General features: G+C 43.3%; 1 protein-coding gene across 1 annotated transcript in view; it reads left to right on the top strand.

Annotated features, from left to right (window-relative positions):
* The window catches only part of Erich3 (glutamate rich 3), a 118,919-nt gene that overhangs the window by 30,158 nt on the left and 69,246 nt on the right, over positions 1-19,515 (top strand). The window contains exons 5-7 of the mRNA XM_035450651.1: positions 10,481-10,566; positions 16,296-16,389; positions 18,866-18,991. Of these exons, the coding sequence (XP_035306542.1) occupies positions 10,481-10,566; positions 16,296-16,389; positions 18,866-18,991 (306 nt within the window). The remainder of the gene's footprint in view (positions 1-10,480; positions 10,567-16,295; positions 16,390-18,865; positions 18,992-19,515) is intronic.

The following is a 19,515-nucleotide window of genomic DNA, read 5'->3' as shown; positions in this document are numbered from 1 at the left end:
GAGTATGGGGGAAGGAAGAAGCTCAGATCTGGCTACCAACCTACTAAGGTAAGGAAAGGGTAAGTTTAAACGCAGTGTTTGTTCTCTGCCTCTAAGACTCAAGAGGGGATTTTGATCGTAAAATGATAATAATCTGCCCATGTATTTCTTCTTTGGAAACCCTATGCAGCTGCCACAGAAGCCCCTGGTTCTAAGAAAATGGGCCACACTATCTTATAGGGCATCCTTTAATTTTAATTTTTAAAATTTTCTTTTGTTTGAGGGAATATCTTTCTCTCTCTTGAGATTTTATTTTATATGTATGGGAATTTTGCCTGCATGTGCATCTGTGCACTGCATGCATGCAGTGCCCTTGGAGGCCAGCAAAGGGCATCTATCAGATATCCTGGAATTGGAGTTGTGGATGGATGTGGTCCACCATATGGTTGCTGGAACTGAACGCTGGTCCTCTGGAAGAGCAGCTGGTGCTCTTAACCACTGAGCCATATCTCTAGCCCCCTCAGTCTTATTTTTGGATATCTTACCTTTTATTAAGTCAAGGTCCACTCCAGCATTCACTGTGATTTACGACTGTCCTTTGCAGCTTCTCCTCAGGTTCATCATTCATGGGGTCCCTTCTCCAGGAGGACCTTCACAGAACACCTTCCCTTTAGTGGCTAAAGCAGAAGCTCCCTCAGACATGGGCTGGCCATCTCAGCACATGTGAACTGGGTACACCCCGTGCCATCTTTTATGAAGAGAAAGATACCAATGCTTTGTAGTTAGCTGTGAGAGTTAAGTCATAGGACGCTGTTGTCTAGAGCATTTTTACTGTGTGTACTACAAAATTCTAAGTTAAGTTCCCCACAAATGCTCCCTATAAGCATGATTGCTTTCCAGAACTTCTCTTCCTTTTGTCTTCCCATTAACTGCTTCATTATCTTCTCTAACTTTTAAGTTCTTTGTTGTTGTTGTTGTTGTTAATGCATATTATAAAATCGTTGCATCTTTTTTCTGGTTAAAGGTCTGGAAATTTTTAAAAGATCTTAGAGCCATACAACGCATCTTGCGTGGAGCATTTGTGTCCCAGGCACGTTGCCATACAAGGTTTCCTAATGCCTGATCTTAGAGCTCCTTAAAACAGCTCTGGCACAGCTGGAGACCTGGGTGTTAACTAGTCATTTCAAACCACTGTATTAAGGCTATAAATAAAATAATATTATGGCTCTCCTCTGGTTGCATTGTTAGAATGAGCTGAGAGAAATTGTAAATCGATATTTAGCATAATTGCCGAGACCCTGGCAGGTTTGGAAACAAATAAAATAGAATGAGTGATGAGACCGTTGGGATGGTATCAGTTCAATCACTACCTACAAAGTAGCGGGTTGCAGAGTCGGCTCTGATTTTATTTGGCAAAGAATTTTCTTATAAAGGCTGGAAAATAATCAACCTTCATGTCTATTGTTCTGCACTGGTCTTTCTTCACCTTTCTTTCTCGGAAGGACATATTCCCTCCTGTCCCTCAGGAGACTTTCCCCAGGTGGTTGTGTGTGCTTCCAAAAGGCCCCCACTTAACACTGTCGCAGTGCTGACCCCCTGGGATGGTCTGCATGCTAACAAAGCCAGAGGGGGATGATGCAACATGGCTTCAAGCCCTTTTTTTTTTTTTTTTCTGCCAGGATGCTGTCAGCTATTGCTCTGAGATAATAAAAGGAAGGCCGTGTCCTTCACTTGTGGCTTTCTGTAAAGGGTGTGAATATGCATCTAAGCACCAGCAATGCATTTTGTTGCCATTAACTGATTGACTCACTTGCTGTCTAGGAATTTCCTGGGTGGTGCCCGGCTTCTCATAAGATGCTATGGAAGGGAAACAGGAAGGAGTCCAAAGTCACTGAGCACATGCCTGGCCCTTGCTCTGGTAGAGGCATGAAGTCCAAAAGTGCTGTTCTGCGGTCACTCCTGGGACAGTGTAGCTTGTTGTATTTATTTATTTTTAAAATTTAAGATTTAATTTAGATAATATTTCTTTGCATTTATTTTATACACCAACTCCAGTTTCTCCTCTCTCCTCTCCTCTCAGTCGTGTGTCTGCCCCTCCTCCTCTACTTCTCCATCTCCATCAGAAAGGGGCAGGCCTCCCATGGGCTTGAGCAAAGCATGGTGCATCCAGATGAGGCAGGAACAAGCTCATCCCTGTGTGTCAAGTCTGGGCAAGGTAATCTAGCATGGGGAACAGGTTCCCAGAAGCCAGCTAAGCACCGGGGACAGGTCCTGATCCCACTGCTAGGAGTTCCACAAAGAGTCCAAGATACACAACTGTCACACACACACATGCAGAGTACCTAGGTCAGTTCCTTGGAGGCTCCCAAACTCCTAATCCAGAGTCCATGAGTTCCCCTGTCATGACCTTGGGCTCGTACAATCCCTCCTCCCTTTCTTCACCAAGACTCCCAGAGCTCAGCCCAGTGCTTGGCTGTGGATCTCCTCATCTGCTTCCATCAATTACTGGATAGAATATCTCTAATCACAATTTGGGTGGTCACCAATCTGAATAGGGTAGACACCCTCTCCACTACTGCTAGGAGTCTAAGCTGGGGTTATCCTTGTGGATCCCTGGCGCTTTCCCTGGCGCCAGTTTTCTCCCTAACCCCAAAATGCTGCCCATCAAGTCCTCTCTTTCTTATCTTCCCCCACAGTCCCGCCTTCCACCCACCCCTAGCACCCAGCCTGTCCAACCAGCCTGTCCAACATGCTCCCTCAAGTTCCCATCCCTCCTTCCCCCTCCCCCACCCCAGGCCATCCAGGAGAGTCCCTTCATTTCCCCTTCCCAGGGAAATCCATGTACCCCTTGCCAGGCCATGCGTGTTATCCAGCCTCTCTGGGGCCGTGGGGCATAGCATGGCTATCCCATACTCTGCAGCCAATAACCACTTACGAGTGAGTACATACCATGTTTGTCATTCTGGGTCTGGGATATCTCACTCAGAATGATTTTTTTCTAGTTTCATCCATTCACCTGCCAATTTCATGAGGCCATTATTATTATTATTTTTACAGGTGAGTAATACTCCACTGTGTAAATATACCACATTCTCCTTATCCATTCTTCGGGAGGGGTATCTAGGTTCTTTCCAGGTTCTGGCTATTACTAATAATACTGCTATGAACACAGATGAGCAAGTGTCTTTGTGGTGTGATTGAGCATCCTTTGGGTATATGCCCAAGAGCGGTATATCTGGGTCATGAGGTAGATTATTTGAGGTTGGATTATTTGGTATTTTGATGTCTAGTTTCTTGAATTCTTTATATATTTTGGAGATCAGCCCTCTATCTGATGTGGGATTGGTGGAGATCTTTTCCCGTTCTGTAAGTTGCCATTTTGTATTATTTACTGTGTCCTTTGCTTTACAGAGCTTTTCAGTTTCAGAAGGTCCCATTTATTGATTGTTGCTTTCAGTTTCTGTGCTACTGGTGTAATGTTCAGGAAGTTGTCTCCTGTGCCAATGTGTTCAAGGCTACTTCCCACCTTTCTTTCTATCAGGGTCAGTGTAACTGGATTGATGTTGAGGCCTTTGATCCACTTGGACTTGAGTGTTGTGCGTGGGGAAGACCTGGGTCTGTCTGCAGTCCTCTGCATGTGGACTATAGTAGGAAATTCTGGTCTCCGTATGGAGGCGTGGGTTCGTATCCCACTTCTGACACCAGATATAGGAGGAAATTACCAATACAGAGTCAGGTAGAAATATAAGGGTATTTAATAGGGAAAAGCCTTACTTACAGAGTGAACCAGCCAGCCGGTGGTAGTCTATACAACAAAAAGCAAAGAGAGACCGAAACCAAAAACACAGTCCCCCTACTCACTCTGACCACACCCTCACAAGCCTGCTCAGGTACCCCTGTAGCCAGCCCCTAAGAAGGCGTGGCTACAGCCTCCCCTACAGTGGACAGCAGTTATTCCAGAACCATTGGTTGAAGATGCTTTCTTTCCCCATCTAGCTTGTTTTTTTTTTTTTTTAACCTTTTGATTAGTGTCTATTAATGGAACATACTCACTTTCAGAAGTTCAATATCCTGAATAAAATGACTGGGCTAACTAGATCCTAGGTGGCCATTATGTATGTAAATTTTATATTCAAACAGAATCCCAAGACCTCCAAGTAAATATACCTTCAGACTTGAAGGCAAATTTTCCATGGCAGGAAGTAGGCCTTGATGAATGTCAAGGGAAGAAGATGCTGTTCTTCAGAGCCACGGGATGAGTGTGGCAGTGGGATTAGAACCATGTTTCTGGTTCTTATCCTGTATTTATTTCATCAAATTTTGCATTAAGTAGGGAGCAATATGGAATTCTCTGCTGTCAGTAATGGCACAAAAGTTACTATAACTCGTTAGAGGTGATGTATGCTCTCATGCTTTCTAAATTTCCTAACATTTTACATAGCAGTCATGAAATTTTCAAGGACAGAAAACTAAAATTTCTAGATTAGAATGATCATTTTGTTCTGCTTACTGACACCACTCTTGGCTATTTTGTTTGGAGATGGTATTTCAATTTAGATACATTTACTTCTTTGTGAGTTGTCTTGATGAGATTAGAACCTTAGACTTGGTTGACTGAGATAAACATAACAAGTTTGTTCTTGGGGCTGGAATTCCATGTGATCTAGCAAATTTTTGAGTAGGCAAATGGATGAAGAATTTGGGTCAAGAGACAATGCCTTTCTGTCATTAACTGCAAGGTGACGTACAGGCAGACAAGTCAGCACTGTCTGAGCTCTGCTGAACAAGCCATCTGATGCAGGCACTTGATTCCTGAGCGGCAGACACATTACACTGGTCTGACTTAGAAGCCTGAGTGGGCAGGAGAGGTTTGACACAGACCCTCTTTGAACACTATCAAATGCTACAATTTGCAAATTTAGTGTCATCTGAAATGCAAATCACCTCTCAACCAGAGTTTTCATCTTTTAACAATAAAACTGTGCTTATTCTCACAAGTCTCACTTGTTCTATTCTACTCAGCATAAAATACTGTATTCAGGCAAAGTGAAACTTTCCTTTTATGGTGATGTAAAGAAATACCTTGCATGATATTTCTTAATGGAAATGTGGCTGAAAATGGCTCTGTACTTGGCAGAGTCCTATGTTCTTATGTGAGAGGTCGGGAATAGAAGAGATAACTGAGCACTCATATTGCATGTGAGATGTCAGGCAGAGTTCCATATACACATATGTCATGGGCTATATGGTCTATTTCCCTTGGGTGAATCTCATCACTTTTTCTTTCTGTTCAAACTTCTAAATCTGGATTTTCAGTAAATAAAAAAGATCCTGGATTTATGATATTTATCAATTTCAGTGATAGGAATCCACCCACCAATTTTAGGCCAACAGTATCTTGAAAATTTTAGAATATTTAACATGTGTCTCACGTGTCATCAGAGAACAACTCATTTCATAAAACTGATGTTTCTAGTCTTTAAATATACCTTTGTATCTTTTACAGTAATTTTATGAATAAATTGCCTTTTAAAATTCATCAAACAAAACTTGCATTGTTAAGCTAATAATTCTCAGAACTCAGTATTTACACCTTAGCTGAAATTAAAGTTTTCAAAGTAACAACAACAACAACAAATAAAATGGAGAAACGAAGGGCCTAAGATATCACGATCCTGCTGGGCGGTGGTGGCACATGCCTTTAATCCCAGCATTCAGGAGGCAGAGGCTGGCGGATCTCTGTAAGACCAGCCTGGTCTACAAGAGCTAGTTCCAGGACAGCCTCCAAAGCCACAAAGAAACCCTGTCTGGAAAAATCAAAACAAACAAACAAACAAACAAAAAAGATATCACGATCCTGTCCTGACTACATTTTATGTTTAGACAGTTCTCAGCCCTCTACACACTCTCCCAACAGTCATGTCTGCCTTGGCAACACACTTGAAATCTTCATGGCTTGGACTAGTGTCCAGATGTATTAACTAATATAATTGACAAGTTATGTCTAAAATGACTATATCGCTACCATGAATGAGTGTGTCAAGGTTGGTCTTACACTCATCTAACTTTGATACATCTTTGCAGTTTTTGCCTTTAAAAACTCTATGCCTGAGCTGGGGCACCAAGAGACTTTGCAGAGGCACAAGCCTACTTTTAGTCTGGCCATCAATAAAAAGCACTCAAGCTCTTAATTGGGATGGTTATCATGGTTGTCAATAACTATCTTGTGTGGATCATTGTATCATGACCTTCAGTTATATCTGTCTTCCAGAAAATGATACAATTTCATTCCACTTTCCATTCATCTTTGATGGGCACCCTCGGCTCATTGTTAATAGTACTTCACCAAGATGGTAGCGCAGGTACCTCTGTGGTGTGTTGTCTAGAGTCCTGTGTGCATGTATAGATGGTATACCTGGGTCGTATGGAAGTTCTAACTGTGGTCTTTGAGGACCCTTCACACCTCTGTGGTGTGTTGTCTAGAGTCCTGTGTGCATGTATAGATGGTATACCTGGGTCGTATGGAAGTTCTAACTGTGGTCTTTGAGGACCCTTCACACCTCTGTGGTGTGTTGAGGAGAGTCCTTTGTGTGTGCACCTACAGGTGGTATAGCTGGGTCAGATGGAAGTTCTAACTGTGGTCTTTGAGGACCCTTCACACCTCTGTGGTGTGTTGAGGAGAGTCCTTTGTGTGTGCACCTACAGGTGGTATAGCTGGGTCAGATGGAAGTTCTAACTGTGGTCTTTGAGGACCCTTCACACCTCTGTGGTGTGTTGAGTAGAGTCCTTTGTGTGTACACCTACAGGTGGTATAGCTGGGCCAGATGGAAGTTCTAACTGTGGTCTTTGAGGACCCTTCACACTTCTGTGGTGTGTTGAGTAGAGTCCTTTGTGTGTGCACCTACAGGGTCAGATGGTATAGCTAGGTCAGATGGAAGTTCTAACTGTGCTCTTTGAGGAGCCTTCACACCTCTGTGGTGTGTTGAGGAGAGTCCTTTGTGTGAGCACCTACAGGGTCAGGTGGTATAGCTGGGCCAGATGGAAGTTCTAACTGTGGTCTTTGAGGACCCTTCACACCTCTGTGGTGTGTTGAGGAGAGTCCTTTGTGTGAGCACCTACAGGGTCAGGTGGTATAGCTGGGCCAGATGGAAGTTCTAACTGTGCTCTTTGAGGAGCCTTCATGCTGGCTTCCATTCCTACCAGTGGTATGAAGTTTTCTCTTCCTCACCAGCATTTTTGTTGCTTGAAGAACCAACTCATTGTTTCATTTATTCTTCATACAGATTTCCACTTCATTAACCTCTGCCATGACCTTCATTATTCCTTTCTACTTAATGTCTTTATGTTCAGCCATTCTTGAATTCTGAGACCTTGAAATGCATTCATTGAGTTATGCGAGAGTTCCCTGATAAATGTATTTTTTTATTTTAGTGTTTGTGTCTATAACCTTCCTTTCTAGAACCATGTTTATCCATGACAGCAGTTCTGATGTGCTCTATTTTCATTTTCTTTCTACTGTAGGCATTTTGGAAACTTCCCTCCCATTTGTCAGTGGTCTGTTTTCATTCACAAGCATCACTTCACCTCCACCGGTTCGTGCATGTCCTACAGTTCTTTCTGTTGACTTCTAATTTAATTCCACTGGAATATGATGAAAATCAAGAAATCACTTTAATTGTTTAATTCTTGTTAAAGCTTGCTTTATACCTTAAAATATGTTCTGTTTCACAGAGTGTAGCATGAGTTGACCAGAAGAATGTGTGCTCTAAGTCTGAGACACTCAGGGCACTTGATCTATAATGTTATGAATACTTTGATTTTGTTTTTCTTTTTGTTAGGATGACCTGTCTATAGGTGATAGTGGACTGTTGAAATCACCCCCATTATTGTGTTGTCATCAGTCTGTGCCTTCATATCCAGTAGTGCTTGTGAAATTGAATGCCAATGTTTGGTACAAATATGTTTAGAACTATAATGCCCTCTAGATGGATTGGCTCCTTCATCAACATGAGGCAACCTTCTTGATCTCATTTGATTAATTTTGGTTTTGACTTCTTTGCTCTATGGCCATGATTCATAGATTTGATTTTTCTAATGAGTCCTATACTTCTTGCATGCTTTGTTCATATCTTATTACTGTTTTGTCTTTGTCACTGTCTGAATTTTTAAAAATTCATCTGCTTTGTCTTCACATCCTGATAGTCTTTCCTCTACTTCACCCATTTTATTGATAAAGCCTAAATAGCACCCCTATACCTGCCCTACTTACTAAACTCCTCACAAAATTTCACTTTTATTTTTCCTGGGCTTTCTATCTTTTTACTAAATTCCTCCTTCATATCCCATGTTTACTTTGTTCTTTCATTCAGGTGTTTGTGTTCTGAGCTCAATGATTTTTCATGATCTCTTTTATATTGCTGAATATTCTTTAACCATCCTTTTGAATTCTTTGTCTAGAACACCACTGAAATTGCTCTCATTGGAGTCGATTTTTGTGAAATTGGTGAGTTTTGAGGGAGCTGCATTTCCTTGATTCTTGTATTTCTCAAGTAAGATCTGTGATTCTGGGATAAGATCGATGATTGGAATTTTAAAAATGACCTGTCTTCTCTCAGGAGAAGTTCTGCAGTGTTTAAGCAGAACTAAGTTATAGTAGACTTAAGATTTCCTTCTCCGAGACTAAGCTGAGGCATCCTAGCAGCTTATTTCTCAATCCTCAGGCTGAGGGTATTGCATGATCTCCATCCACCAGACTCCAGGCCTGTAAGCACCATAGCTGGTGGATGAGACCACTATGAAAATTCGTAATAACCAACTGCCAGCAATAACTTCCTGGACACGAGTAACTTTGGGGGAGAAAAAGAGCAATGGCAGTATACAATGAGACGGCTGGTCCTGAGGGCTGAGAGGAGAAAAGCAGAAGGAGGCTCAGTTTGTTCAAGAGCATCAAAAGAATATCAGCAGACAGAGTGTATGTGAGAGGAATAATAAAGATTAAGAGAGGACAAGAGACAGGTTACACTAAAGTGAGAGTGAAAAGAAGACGAGGAAAAGAAATGCAACCAGGAAACCTAAAACAATCCCACCCCTCAGGAGCCTGAGGCAGGCAGAGCTCTGAGTCCAGACCAGCCTGTGTTCTTTGGAAAAGTAACAAAACAAGTGAACAACGGAACCGGACAGGTGTGCAGTGTTGTGCAGTCCCTCACACAGGCATGGGAGCCGGGCCTGGCTTTGTGGATTCTACTCCAGGCCACGACTGAGACCTGATTTCCACCTTGTAGAACACTGCTGGGTCCTGACTCAGAGTTCTCCCCTCTAGCTAGAGTATCTAGGCCAGGTTGACAAACAGAAGGAATTGTCTGTTTGAAAGTGCTGTTCAGTTGTGTGAACGCTCATTGTCCACCCGTTACCACTTAAGTGTGGTCTCTTTTTGCCATCCAATGCTCTTACTCCCTGACATTTTCAATAAGGAAAATTCTCTTTGATGGGGGGATGCCCTTCTGTATATGTGTTTCTCTTATTGGTTGATGAATAAAACACTGTTTGGCCAATAGCCAGGCAGGAAGGATAGGAGGGGCTACGTGAGCTACTAGCCCTTGGTATGTTGTTACAGAAGCAGCAATGAATGAATACTAATGACATTAGTTCAGATGGGTTAATTATCACATTTGGTTAAAGTAAAACTACACTGGTTGTGTCAAAATCTCCTTCTCTCTGAGAGGATTGCTCTTGTAGCTCCTGCTCACCTTGAATTTATAATCTGGCTTTAGCCTCCTGACTGCTGGGATTACATATGTACACCACTGTGCCTCAGACCAAAATAAAATATTCTTTCTAGCCTCTCCATAAGTCTTTTTAAAGCAGACTAAAGAAACTTATGTTTAAGGTATTGGCTATTTTAAAGGTTTAACACATTGTTTTTGGTGCTAAAGGCTAACTATAAATGAAAATCACATATTTGTCAATTTAGTTTATATGAATTTTCATGTCAGGCTAAGAACACGGTTCAATCCTTAAAACTTGGGCCTCAATTCAGTCCTCAGAATTCATGTGAACACCCCAGTGCAGTGGTCTGTGTGACACTGGGGAGGCAGAGACAGGAGGCTCCCTAGGGCCAGCTGACTGGTTAGTCTTGCCAAAGCAATGAGCTGCAGGATCAGTGACACACCCTGTGTTTAAAATAAAGACACTTAGCAACCTCCAGTTGCCATATTAGCAAGACCTGACAAGAGCTGTTCACACTTATTTGATAAACAATAGAGAAGGCTCCTCCTAAAGTTTATGTGGCCAGTGACTTAACCTAACGCTGTTTCTTTACCTGTAAAATGTGGTGGTCGTGCCTTTCCTTCTGTACTGAATTTCTTACTATTCAAGCTGAGACTCCAATTCCAACTGTGAATGGTGTTGAAAGTGGGCTCCAGGGAAGTGATTAAAGCATGGGTAATTGTTGCTTTTGTACAACCAGGGGGATACTGCCCTTGTCAGTCCCCTGTAATTTGAGGGCACATTGAGCAAACAGCCCTTCACCAGGTTCCCCATCACACAGCAGCTGGACCTCAGGTTTTCAGCACACAAAGCTCTGAAGAAGTGAGAAATACTTGTCTGTCTGTCTGTCCTTTAAGCCTCTTGGGTTGTAGTATCCCATGGTAGCAGCCCAAGTCTATTAAAAACTGGTGCAGAAAATGAGGTGCAGTTGGCATCAGTACCTGCTGGTGTGGAGCTGCATAGCAGACAGAATTGGAAGCATTTTGAGGCACATGCTAGGTGTGTGCCTTCATTGCTATTCTTGGCGTCGCTACAGAACACTTGGCAAAAGCTCTGTGAGGAAGGCAAGGGTTATTGATTCTGGGTCACAGTTTAAGAGTGACGTCATTATTACTGGGCAGGTGGTGGGTCACTTGACATTCACAGTCTGGAAGCAGAGAGATGGATGCTGGTTCTCAGGTTGCTTCATGCTTTGACCTGGTCTCGTGAATCGTGCCACCCAGATTTAGGGCAGGCTTTCCCACATTCATCAACACAATCTAGACACTCTCTTGCAGACAAGCCCAGAGGTCTGTTTCCATGGTGACCCTAGATCTCACCAGGGTGACTTCGGGATGAACACACACAAAGGAAAAGCCAATATTGTAGTGAGAGATTAATCCATCCCCACCTGTGGCACTGACCACGTCCATTTGGGCATGGTCACAGTTGCTTACATGAGCTTGTGGTATTTGGTCTGGGGTCCAGGACAGGTGCTCTTTCTCTTGGTTCCAGTTGGGTCATGGAGAGCAGCCTGGGTGTGGATCCTTGGAGCTGGAACTTTCAGAGTCATCGGTTTCTTATGTAAGTGACTTCTCCCCAAATAAAATTAACCCATATTTAACCGAATCCCGTATATTTTAATCTGTACATCTTTACAATGTTGCATCAAAAGGTGTGTGAAAGCTGGCTGGGAAAAGGCTTCCATCTTGCTAGTGAACATGTACACAGAGTGCTCCAGCATTCCAAAGGTTAGAGCCGTTCCATGCAGCCTCCCATGGAAATGAAGGCTCAGTGTGAAACTGGAAGAAAGCACTCTCTATTGTTCATGGTCGGAGCTCTTCGCTGGTCTGTGTTTCTATGCTGGTGTGTGTGGAAGCAGAAAGACTGAGGAAGAGGCAGTCAGGCCGCTCGCTCCTGGGACGGGACTGGTATTGGTGGGGATGGACCAAATTGCGAGCAGCTATCTGATGTGAGATAATGCTCTTGTTCACTGTAAAGGTTTGTCAATGGCATTGGTTTAATAAAACAATGATTGGCCAGTAGCCAGGCAGGAATTATAGGTGGGGCTACCAGACTAGGAGAATTCTGGGAAGAGGAAAGGCAGAGACACAATCACCCGCCAGATGCAGAGGAAGCAAGATGAGAATGCCTTACTGAGAAAAGGTACCTAGTCACATGGCTAAACATAGATAAGAATTATGGGTAAATTTAAGCTGTAGGAGTTTGTTGGTAATAAGCCTGAGCAATGGGCCAAACAGTTTATAATCAATATAAGCCTCTGTGTGTTTATTTGGGACTGAATGGCTACAGGACAGGGTGGTACAGAAACTCCTGTCAACAGCTGTCTAGCCCTAGCCCCTCCCAAAGGATGACAGTGTGGGGGAAAAGTGGGTTGTGGTGAAGCTGTGCTACAGCCTGGAGAAATGCGCTCATTAATGTGGTTCAGGAAAAGGTATTACTTACTGCCTTTGGAAGGAGTTCTTAGGACTGCTGGACACTGAGTAGTCATCTAGTTTGGGAGGGTTCCATTTTAGAATCTGGAATAGCTGGCATGTTCCTTGTTTCTCATCTCTCAGGACCCTAGGTGTGCTTTATAATTAATTAGTGTGTGTGTGTGTGTGTGTGTGTGTGTGTGTGTGTGTGTGTGTGTGTAAACATGCAGACTGCACATGCCAGGGCACACATGTGGAGGTCAGAGGACAACTCTCAGGTATTTGTTCTCTCCTGTCACCCCATGAGATCTTGAATTCAAACTTTGTCATCAAGACTGTGTGTAAACAGCTGTATACACTGAACCAAAACACCAAAGACATTCCACAGCACTCTTGAGATGGAGGCAGAGGGCAAATGTGAGTTCACATTAGCACATGTGCTCTACCCCTCCCCCCCCCCCCGTGTGTGTGTGTGTGTGTGTGTGTGTGTGTGTGTGTGTGTGTGTGTGTGTGTGTGTGTGTGTTGTGTACACATGTCTCTCTGGCTGGCTTGGGACTCTTGAGTGCAGTGTCTGTGATATCTCTGCACACACCCTTACAGAATGATCTAAAAATAACAGGAATCTCAATAAATGTTGGTGATTAATGGTGACTACAGAGCCTTTCTTTCTGTGAGATTTTTGTGGGATAGACTCACTGTTTTGGGCTTGTATATCCTGCATGGTGGGAGGTGAGGGTTCAGGTATGTGCACTGAAAGCTGGGAAAGAAGGACCCCAGTTACTCAGCACTGGCTCTGAAGGAGAGGGTGTGCATGGGAGAGGGACAGGAAGCAGTGCAAACACATGCATGCTTTGTTCCCTCAGGTGCTGGAGAGTGGACCTTCCCTACTAGAAACATGGGAGAGTGGACCTTCCCTACTGGAAACCAGGAGCTGTCCATCGAAAAAACCAAGGCAGCTAGACTGGTGGGGATGGGGATTGGTGGGCTCTGTGTGAACGGCATGGCCTTTTAGTGAGGTGATCCAGATGGGGTCAGTGATGGACAGGGAGCCAGGGAAATCACAGGTCAGCAACAGTGTCCACCAGGAAGGTCACGTTTGACAAGTGATGTGTGCGTGGGGGAGAAGTAGTCCAGTCACCAGGCCCATGTCAGGTAACCTTATCTGACCCAATACAGAAAATAAAATTGGAAAATTTATCCTGAATTCAGGCAAAACAGAGCTCTGCTGACCCATGTCTGTGGCTGGGCTGATCTTGAGAGCTGGTGTTGTCATGTACAAAGTTTGTTCTCCAGAACCAAGGGGGAAAAAAGGACACACACATGTGCACACACACACACACACACATACACACACACACACACACACACACAGTTTATGCTTTTGAGTTATGCTTCACTGGCTTACTAGGAGCAAAGGCTCATTAGAATCAAAGGGAGGCTGAGACCATGCCAAACACATGTAAAGAGGAGAGAAAGGACTCACATAGACTGCAGTTTTGCCTGTACTGACAGGGACCATTTCCCTAGAAAATGAGGCTTGGTGATCAGAACCAGGCAGACATTGTTAAGGATCTATTGAAAGGTGACCATCACACTAGATGTACATCATTTACTTGATACGATTTCTCATTATCAACTAATTTATTAATTTATGGTTCCAGCTTAAAGACAAACTTACTCATTGTCTGAAAAAGTAATCCCTACTGCTGAGTGATCCTGGTGGACTGATATGTCTGCCAAGTGTTTGTGTGACATGTAATGCCTGTTGTGGAAGGAGTTATTTTTACAAATAAAATCCCAACCAGGACCTGCATTTTCCTCTAAATCAGAATGAAAAGAAAGCAGATGAGTATAAAAGTTTGCAGCTCGCTCTCTTTCAGCCTCAGTGGGGCTGGCGAGTGGAGGCATTGTGCATTCCCCTCCAGTCTCTGTGGACCAGGGGTGGGATATGCTGCACACCTAGGCCTCCATGTTGTGGGACCAGGGCTGGGCAATCATGCCCACATATTCCTCTGGAAGGAGCTGAGAGAACAGAGGACTATAATTGGGTGATAACAAAGTTGACTGTGCATTGCTATTAGAACCTAAATATTCAAAAGCTACAGATCCTGAATTAAAAGAAGGGCTATTTTGTTCATCAATAGTGAGGCTGATGCCCTTGTCTCCCAAGTTTTTAACCTCACCTCATTTAATCAGGGTTTAAACACCCCCTAGCTATTCCAAAAGTATTGATTTTTAAATTTTTTTTTAAAGCTTGGATCTGCAAGACAGACAAAAGACTGTATATGATATTCTTGTAATGATTTATCTTAAGAATCTGTGAACTGTGCAATCATGATTGTTAGGCCTGAGAGGCACCTGCTCACCTTTTGGAAATGAAGAACTGAAAAGAGATTCTGAGATTCAGAAAGGGTAAGGGATATAAGGCTGACCTTTCAGAGACAGCAAACCTTTGATGAACTGTAGGACACCAAGACAGTTCATTTAAAAGATGTCTTCAAAGCAGCATCTGAGGCTGGTTTTGTGTGAGCCTCCACGAGACTCTTTCTTGGGTTGTCCTTTTACATAAACCCAGGGAAATAATGGTTTCTGCCGTTGTTCATGTCTGTAGCCTTCATGTGTACCTTGGTTTCTTTACTTTTCAGTCTCTTTTGTCGACAAAATTAAACTTTCCTGACCATTTGGCAGCATGGAACTTTGCTGCGATGGGTTGTTAAGGAGAAAAGAGACAGGAAAAGGTCACCAATTTAATCTCCACATAATTAAGTTCTTGCAAACAGCCAAATAAAATTGTTGCTAACATTTTCTCCAGACTGTAAGACGAGTCCCTACTCTTGGCTAAGAAGAAGCTAAAAGCCAGCCCATTGTTCGGGTTGTAAATCTTTGTTGCAGTATATGAATATTTTTAGGACTGAGTTGTGGTGAGGCTTGCTTGCTGTGTACATACATAGATAAATGTCTGCATTGCACACATGTATGTATATGCACATTTTCTGAGATGTATAATAAGTAGGTTAGAAGAGTACTTTCCTTGAGGAGGAGTGGATTGGGATGGGAACAGGGGGAGAGGGAGGGGTAGGGAAGGAGGTGACTGGGAGAAGAGGAAGGAGGGAAACTGTAGCCAGGATGTAAAATCAATAAATAAATCTTAAAAGAGTAATTTTTAGTTTCCAACTCTAAATCATAGGCTGAACTGGGTATAGTATGTAGCCAAGGGTTCAGTTTGTTCTAAGTTGAGGGAGCCTATAACTGAAATTCACCTGCTTCTGGGTCTCAAGTGGAGTGTTAGGATTTCAGGTGTGTGTCACTACATCTGACTTCCTTTAATTTTTAAAATAAGACATCCTAAAAATTAAGATAATTAATCTATTTGTTGAAGTTTTGTACTAGATATTGGATTAATGAAATTGTCTAGCTAACTATGAGTAAGTCAACAAATCAAAACTGGTAAGCTAAAAGTTGGGACTTTATGTCCATAAGAAGTAATGAAATAAGAATATAACGTTTTAATTTTCTTAGCATGTTATTGCTTGGGATCACAACAGACAACATCAGGTAGGGTGTTGAGAATCACAGTATGCACTTGGGCTTCAGAGCCTTGTGGAATGAGAAACGTAATGAGGGGGTTTCCCCACAGTGAAATAAAGGTCATGTGGACATCAGGGGCACACCAGGGACACTTTCTGAGGGGGCACTTGTGTGTCACCATTCCACCGATCCCTGACAGATGGAGGCTGGTCCTTCAATGTGTGCTCTGCTGGCACAAGAGAAGCATGGTGTGTGAGGTGTCTGAGTTTAAGGGTGCACAGAAGAGGCCCGGCCTTGCTAAAGAAGTCGCTTCCCTGCCATGTGCCACTACTAAGTTCTCTCTGGGTGGCTTCATCTCCAAAGACTGGAGACACATTTCTGTCTTTGGGGCTTTCACTGGCATTTAACTGTTAATTTCTGGCTTTCAACTTTGTCTAACCCAAACCAAGACCTCTTAGTGCCTCTTATCACAAAACCTGGAACAAACAGTCTGTCAGCTGTTAAAATGGTCTATAAATGTGTCGCTGGCTTAGGCAGTGTTGCCAAGAATGGCCTCGGTTATCAAGCAACCCTCCTAAGATATTAATGGTTTCTCTTCTTTCTTCCAGGTTACTGGCCACATATAATAGCCTCACAGATAAACACCTGGCTGGGTATTTCAACAATACCAGGATCAGGAGGCACCTGCTAAGATCCGGACTGGTGAGACTGCTTTGCCTTCTGCCCGCCTTCTTGTTCAATTAAGTCTGAAAACTTCCTCCCTTTCTTCAGATTTCCTTTGAGGCTGTGACATCTTTTTCTCCATACTAATTTAGAAAAAAATTACTTCCGTTTAAACTTCTGATTTATTTATTTGGGGCTCTTTCTAAACAAGCGGAGAGAGGTTACAACGGCTGCAAAGGAAACATAAATTATTGAAGAAAAGTCCCTGTGAGATTTCAACAGCATAGTTGATTTGCTTATTTACACATTTATTCAGCACACATTCTGTGAACCAGACACTGCTAAAGAGCCAGGGCAGAGAAGACCTTATTGTTTCCGGAAAAATATTGTTTTTAATACTGACAGAATATCGTGTAGCAAACATGAACACTGCTTCCTCTTGTGTGTGTGTGTGTGTGTGTGTGTGTGTGTGTGTGTGTGTGTGTGTGGTGTGTGTGTGTGTGTTTTAACTTTCATTTTCCTATGATGGTTTATTGATACCTCAATGCCTTCCATGGCTTCAAAGCCATTCTTCCCATGCAATTTCCATTCCTTTAAATGTGTAGAGGGTGGGAAATGTATCTCAAAAAAAACCCTATGGTTTTCCTTTGAAAGAAAAGGGGTGTGGTTCTCGACAGTGATGGCTGTTTGCTTTCTTAAAGTACAATGTTGTCTTGGTATTGAAAGAACCGTATTGTGTTTCTAATTGTTGTTTGTGTGCTTGGCACTACCTGGGTGGAGCTGGAGACAGAAGTACTTCTCAGCCTCCTGGGGCATTATTATCAGAATGGTCAGCTGAAACCTGGCTCTGCCAGGAACCAGACAACACCTCACACCCCTTGCAGCCCAGCTTCCTCAATTGTGAAATGAAGACAATGATGCCCTGCTCTCAGAATGGCTATTACTGTTAGAACCCTGACATGTAATCACCGTGTGACTAGGAGCAAGGCCGAGCATGATACTAGTTGGGAGGACACAGTGTTTACTTAACACCATCCCCAAACACTTAAGGAACACTTGTTTAAAAGCCTAGCAACTCAGATAAGGAAGGCACGGCCCTTTCTCTAGATTAAGGGATCCAGCAACAGCCCTGTGGCCTGCAGTTTCACATGGAAATTTCTTAAAAATGTAAGTATGAAGCCCCAGACCTGCGGGATTTGTTATTTCTCAGCCCCTGTGGGTGATTCATATCCACCTCACTCAAGTTTAAGCACTGCAGCTCTACAGGAGCTTCCTGTCTGGCTGGGGAGAGCACACATAATCCCAGAGAAGGGATAACGATGACATATGCCACCGGAATGGAGATGACAGTCAGGATGGCCTAACATTAGACACTTTCCGGAGACAGGAAATCCCATAGCAGTACATTCTAGACCCTGTCAGAGGGTTATCTGAAGTACTGTGTCGCAACAATAGTATAAAAATTATCGCTAAAAATGAGGAAGGAAATTAAGACTATGAACAATATGAACGTGGGGACCGGAAAGAGGGCTCCCTGGTTAAGAGCGTGTACCTGAGTTCTGTTCCCAGCACTGAGCAGCTCACAGCTGCCTGCAACTTCAGCTCCAGGACACCTAACACCTGAGGCGTCAAGGTACCCAAGCTCACATGCACACAGGCACACACAGACACACACACAGACACACACAGACACACACAGACACACACACAGACATGTAACTAAGCGTTAAAGTGGCTTGTGTTAAAACTGAGGAGGATCCAAGTGGAGAGGAAAACAAACAGCAGGAAGGATGTGGCCTCTGTCACAGGAGAGAGCAGAGGGCAGCAGCAAGTATTCTTAGAGACTCTATGGAAGCAAAGGGCGAGGAGGGCGACACTGACAGCTCCTCCAGGGACAGACACACAGATCCCGCTGTGACCGATATCGAAAACCATCTACCCACATCCTGCATGAGCCATAAAACTCTAAATCATAGCAAATTAAATTACATCCTGGCCTGGAAAGTGCAGGAAGAAAAACCAGGGAGCAAACAAAGTAATGAAACCAATTATTTCTCAAGACAAACCAAAGGCTTTCTCCACCACGGCTTGCCGGCCTCACGCTGCTGCTGGTGTTTCCTGCCAGCTGCAGTCGCTGTACCACTCCTGTGTGCTCCTGGAAGGTAGCTCAGGCCCTCCCTCACCAAGGTACTTCCAGGAGCTTGAAAAGAACACCTGGGTTCCATCACTGGGAAATTGTTGCTCTAATGAAAACCTTGTTTTAAACGTCAAGTGTACCACCTGTGTGTTCACACTGACAGGTACGCGAGACTTCCTTTCTCCTTTCTGCCTGATGAAATATTCATTAAAAACAGAAGTTCATTAGGGACAATGGATTTTCCTTTAGGCTTTGAAAAGACCAATCTCTCCCCGCCCCCCCCCCCATCTTTTTTGGTACCTAACATCACATTTTCCTATTTTATATTTCCGTGTATATTTTATTTATGCACTCACGGTCTTTATTTATTCACCACAGATCACAAGAAGTGGAAGAATACTTTCTGAAAAGGAATACAAAGTGAACGCCATGAAGCAGGATCACCAAAAGCACGTCCGGGAGTGCTTAGCCCAGGCCATCTTCCACAAGGCCCTCGACATGGAGGTGCGGCCTTTTCTTACCCCCTTTATGATGGACCGTTCACTCTTCAACACAGACTAATGATGGAGAATTCTTCCTAAGCTTCACGAAAAAGGAAATGGGCCAAAATGAAAGGGGAGATACTGTCTGACTTCCTAAGTAGCCAGGAGCCCAGAGACCCAAGTTTTCCTCCTTTTTAGTTCAGAAGAAATGTGGACATGATTATAAAGTTTGTGATATTTAATTTTCTAAATGTAGATCTTTTAATCCACAATGGCTACACATCCCTAACCATCTGCACCTTAATTTCCATTCCCTAAAAAAAAAAAAAAAGTGACATCTGTTTAAATATCAGTAATTCCACTGCCATGAATTATCTCGGATCTGTTATTCTTTTAAGGGCCCGTAGCTCAGCCGTATGTTAAGTTTCACAGAATAGGCATGGAAACATCTGCTGTCCCTCCTACTTTAGGACACATTGGTCAGTCCGATTTACAGCCTGAGCGTCCACACGTTCTACAGAACCTGACATTGCACTTTGAGTGGGA

This window comes from Cricetulus griseus (genome assembly GCF_003668045.3).
Source record: "Cricetulus griseus strain 17A/GY chromosome 1 unlocalized genomic scaffold, alternate assembly CriGri-PICRH-1.0 chr1_0, whole genome shotgun sequence".
NCBI classification, from domain to species: Eukaryota; Metazoa; Chordata; class Mammalia; order Rodentia; family Cricetidae; genus Cricetulus; species Cricetulus griseus.
Note: the sequence above shows the minus strand (reverse complement) of the source record. Positions and strands in the feature narration are given on the sequence as shown.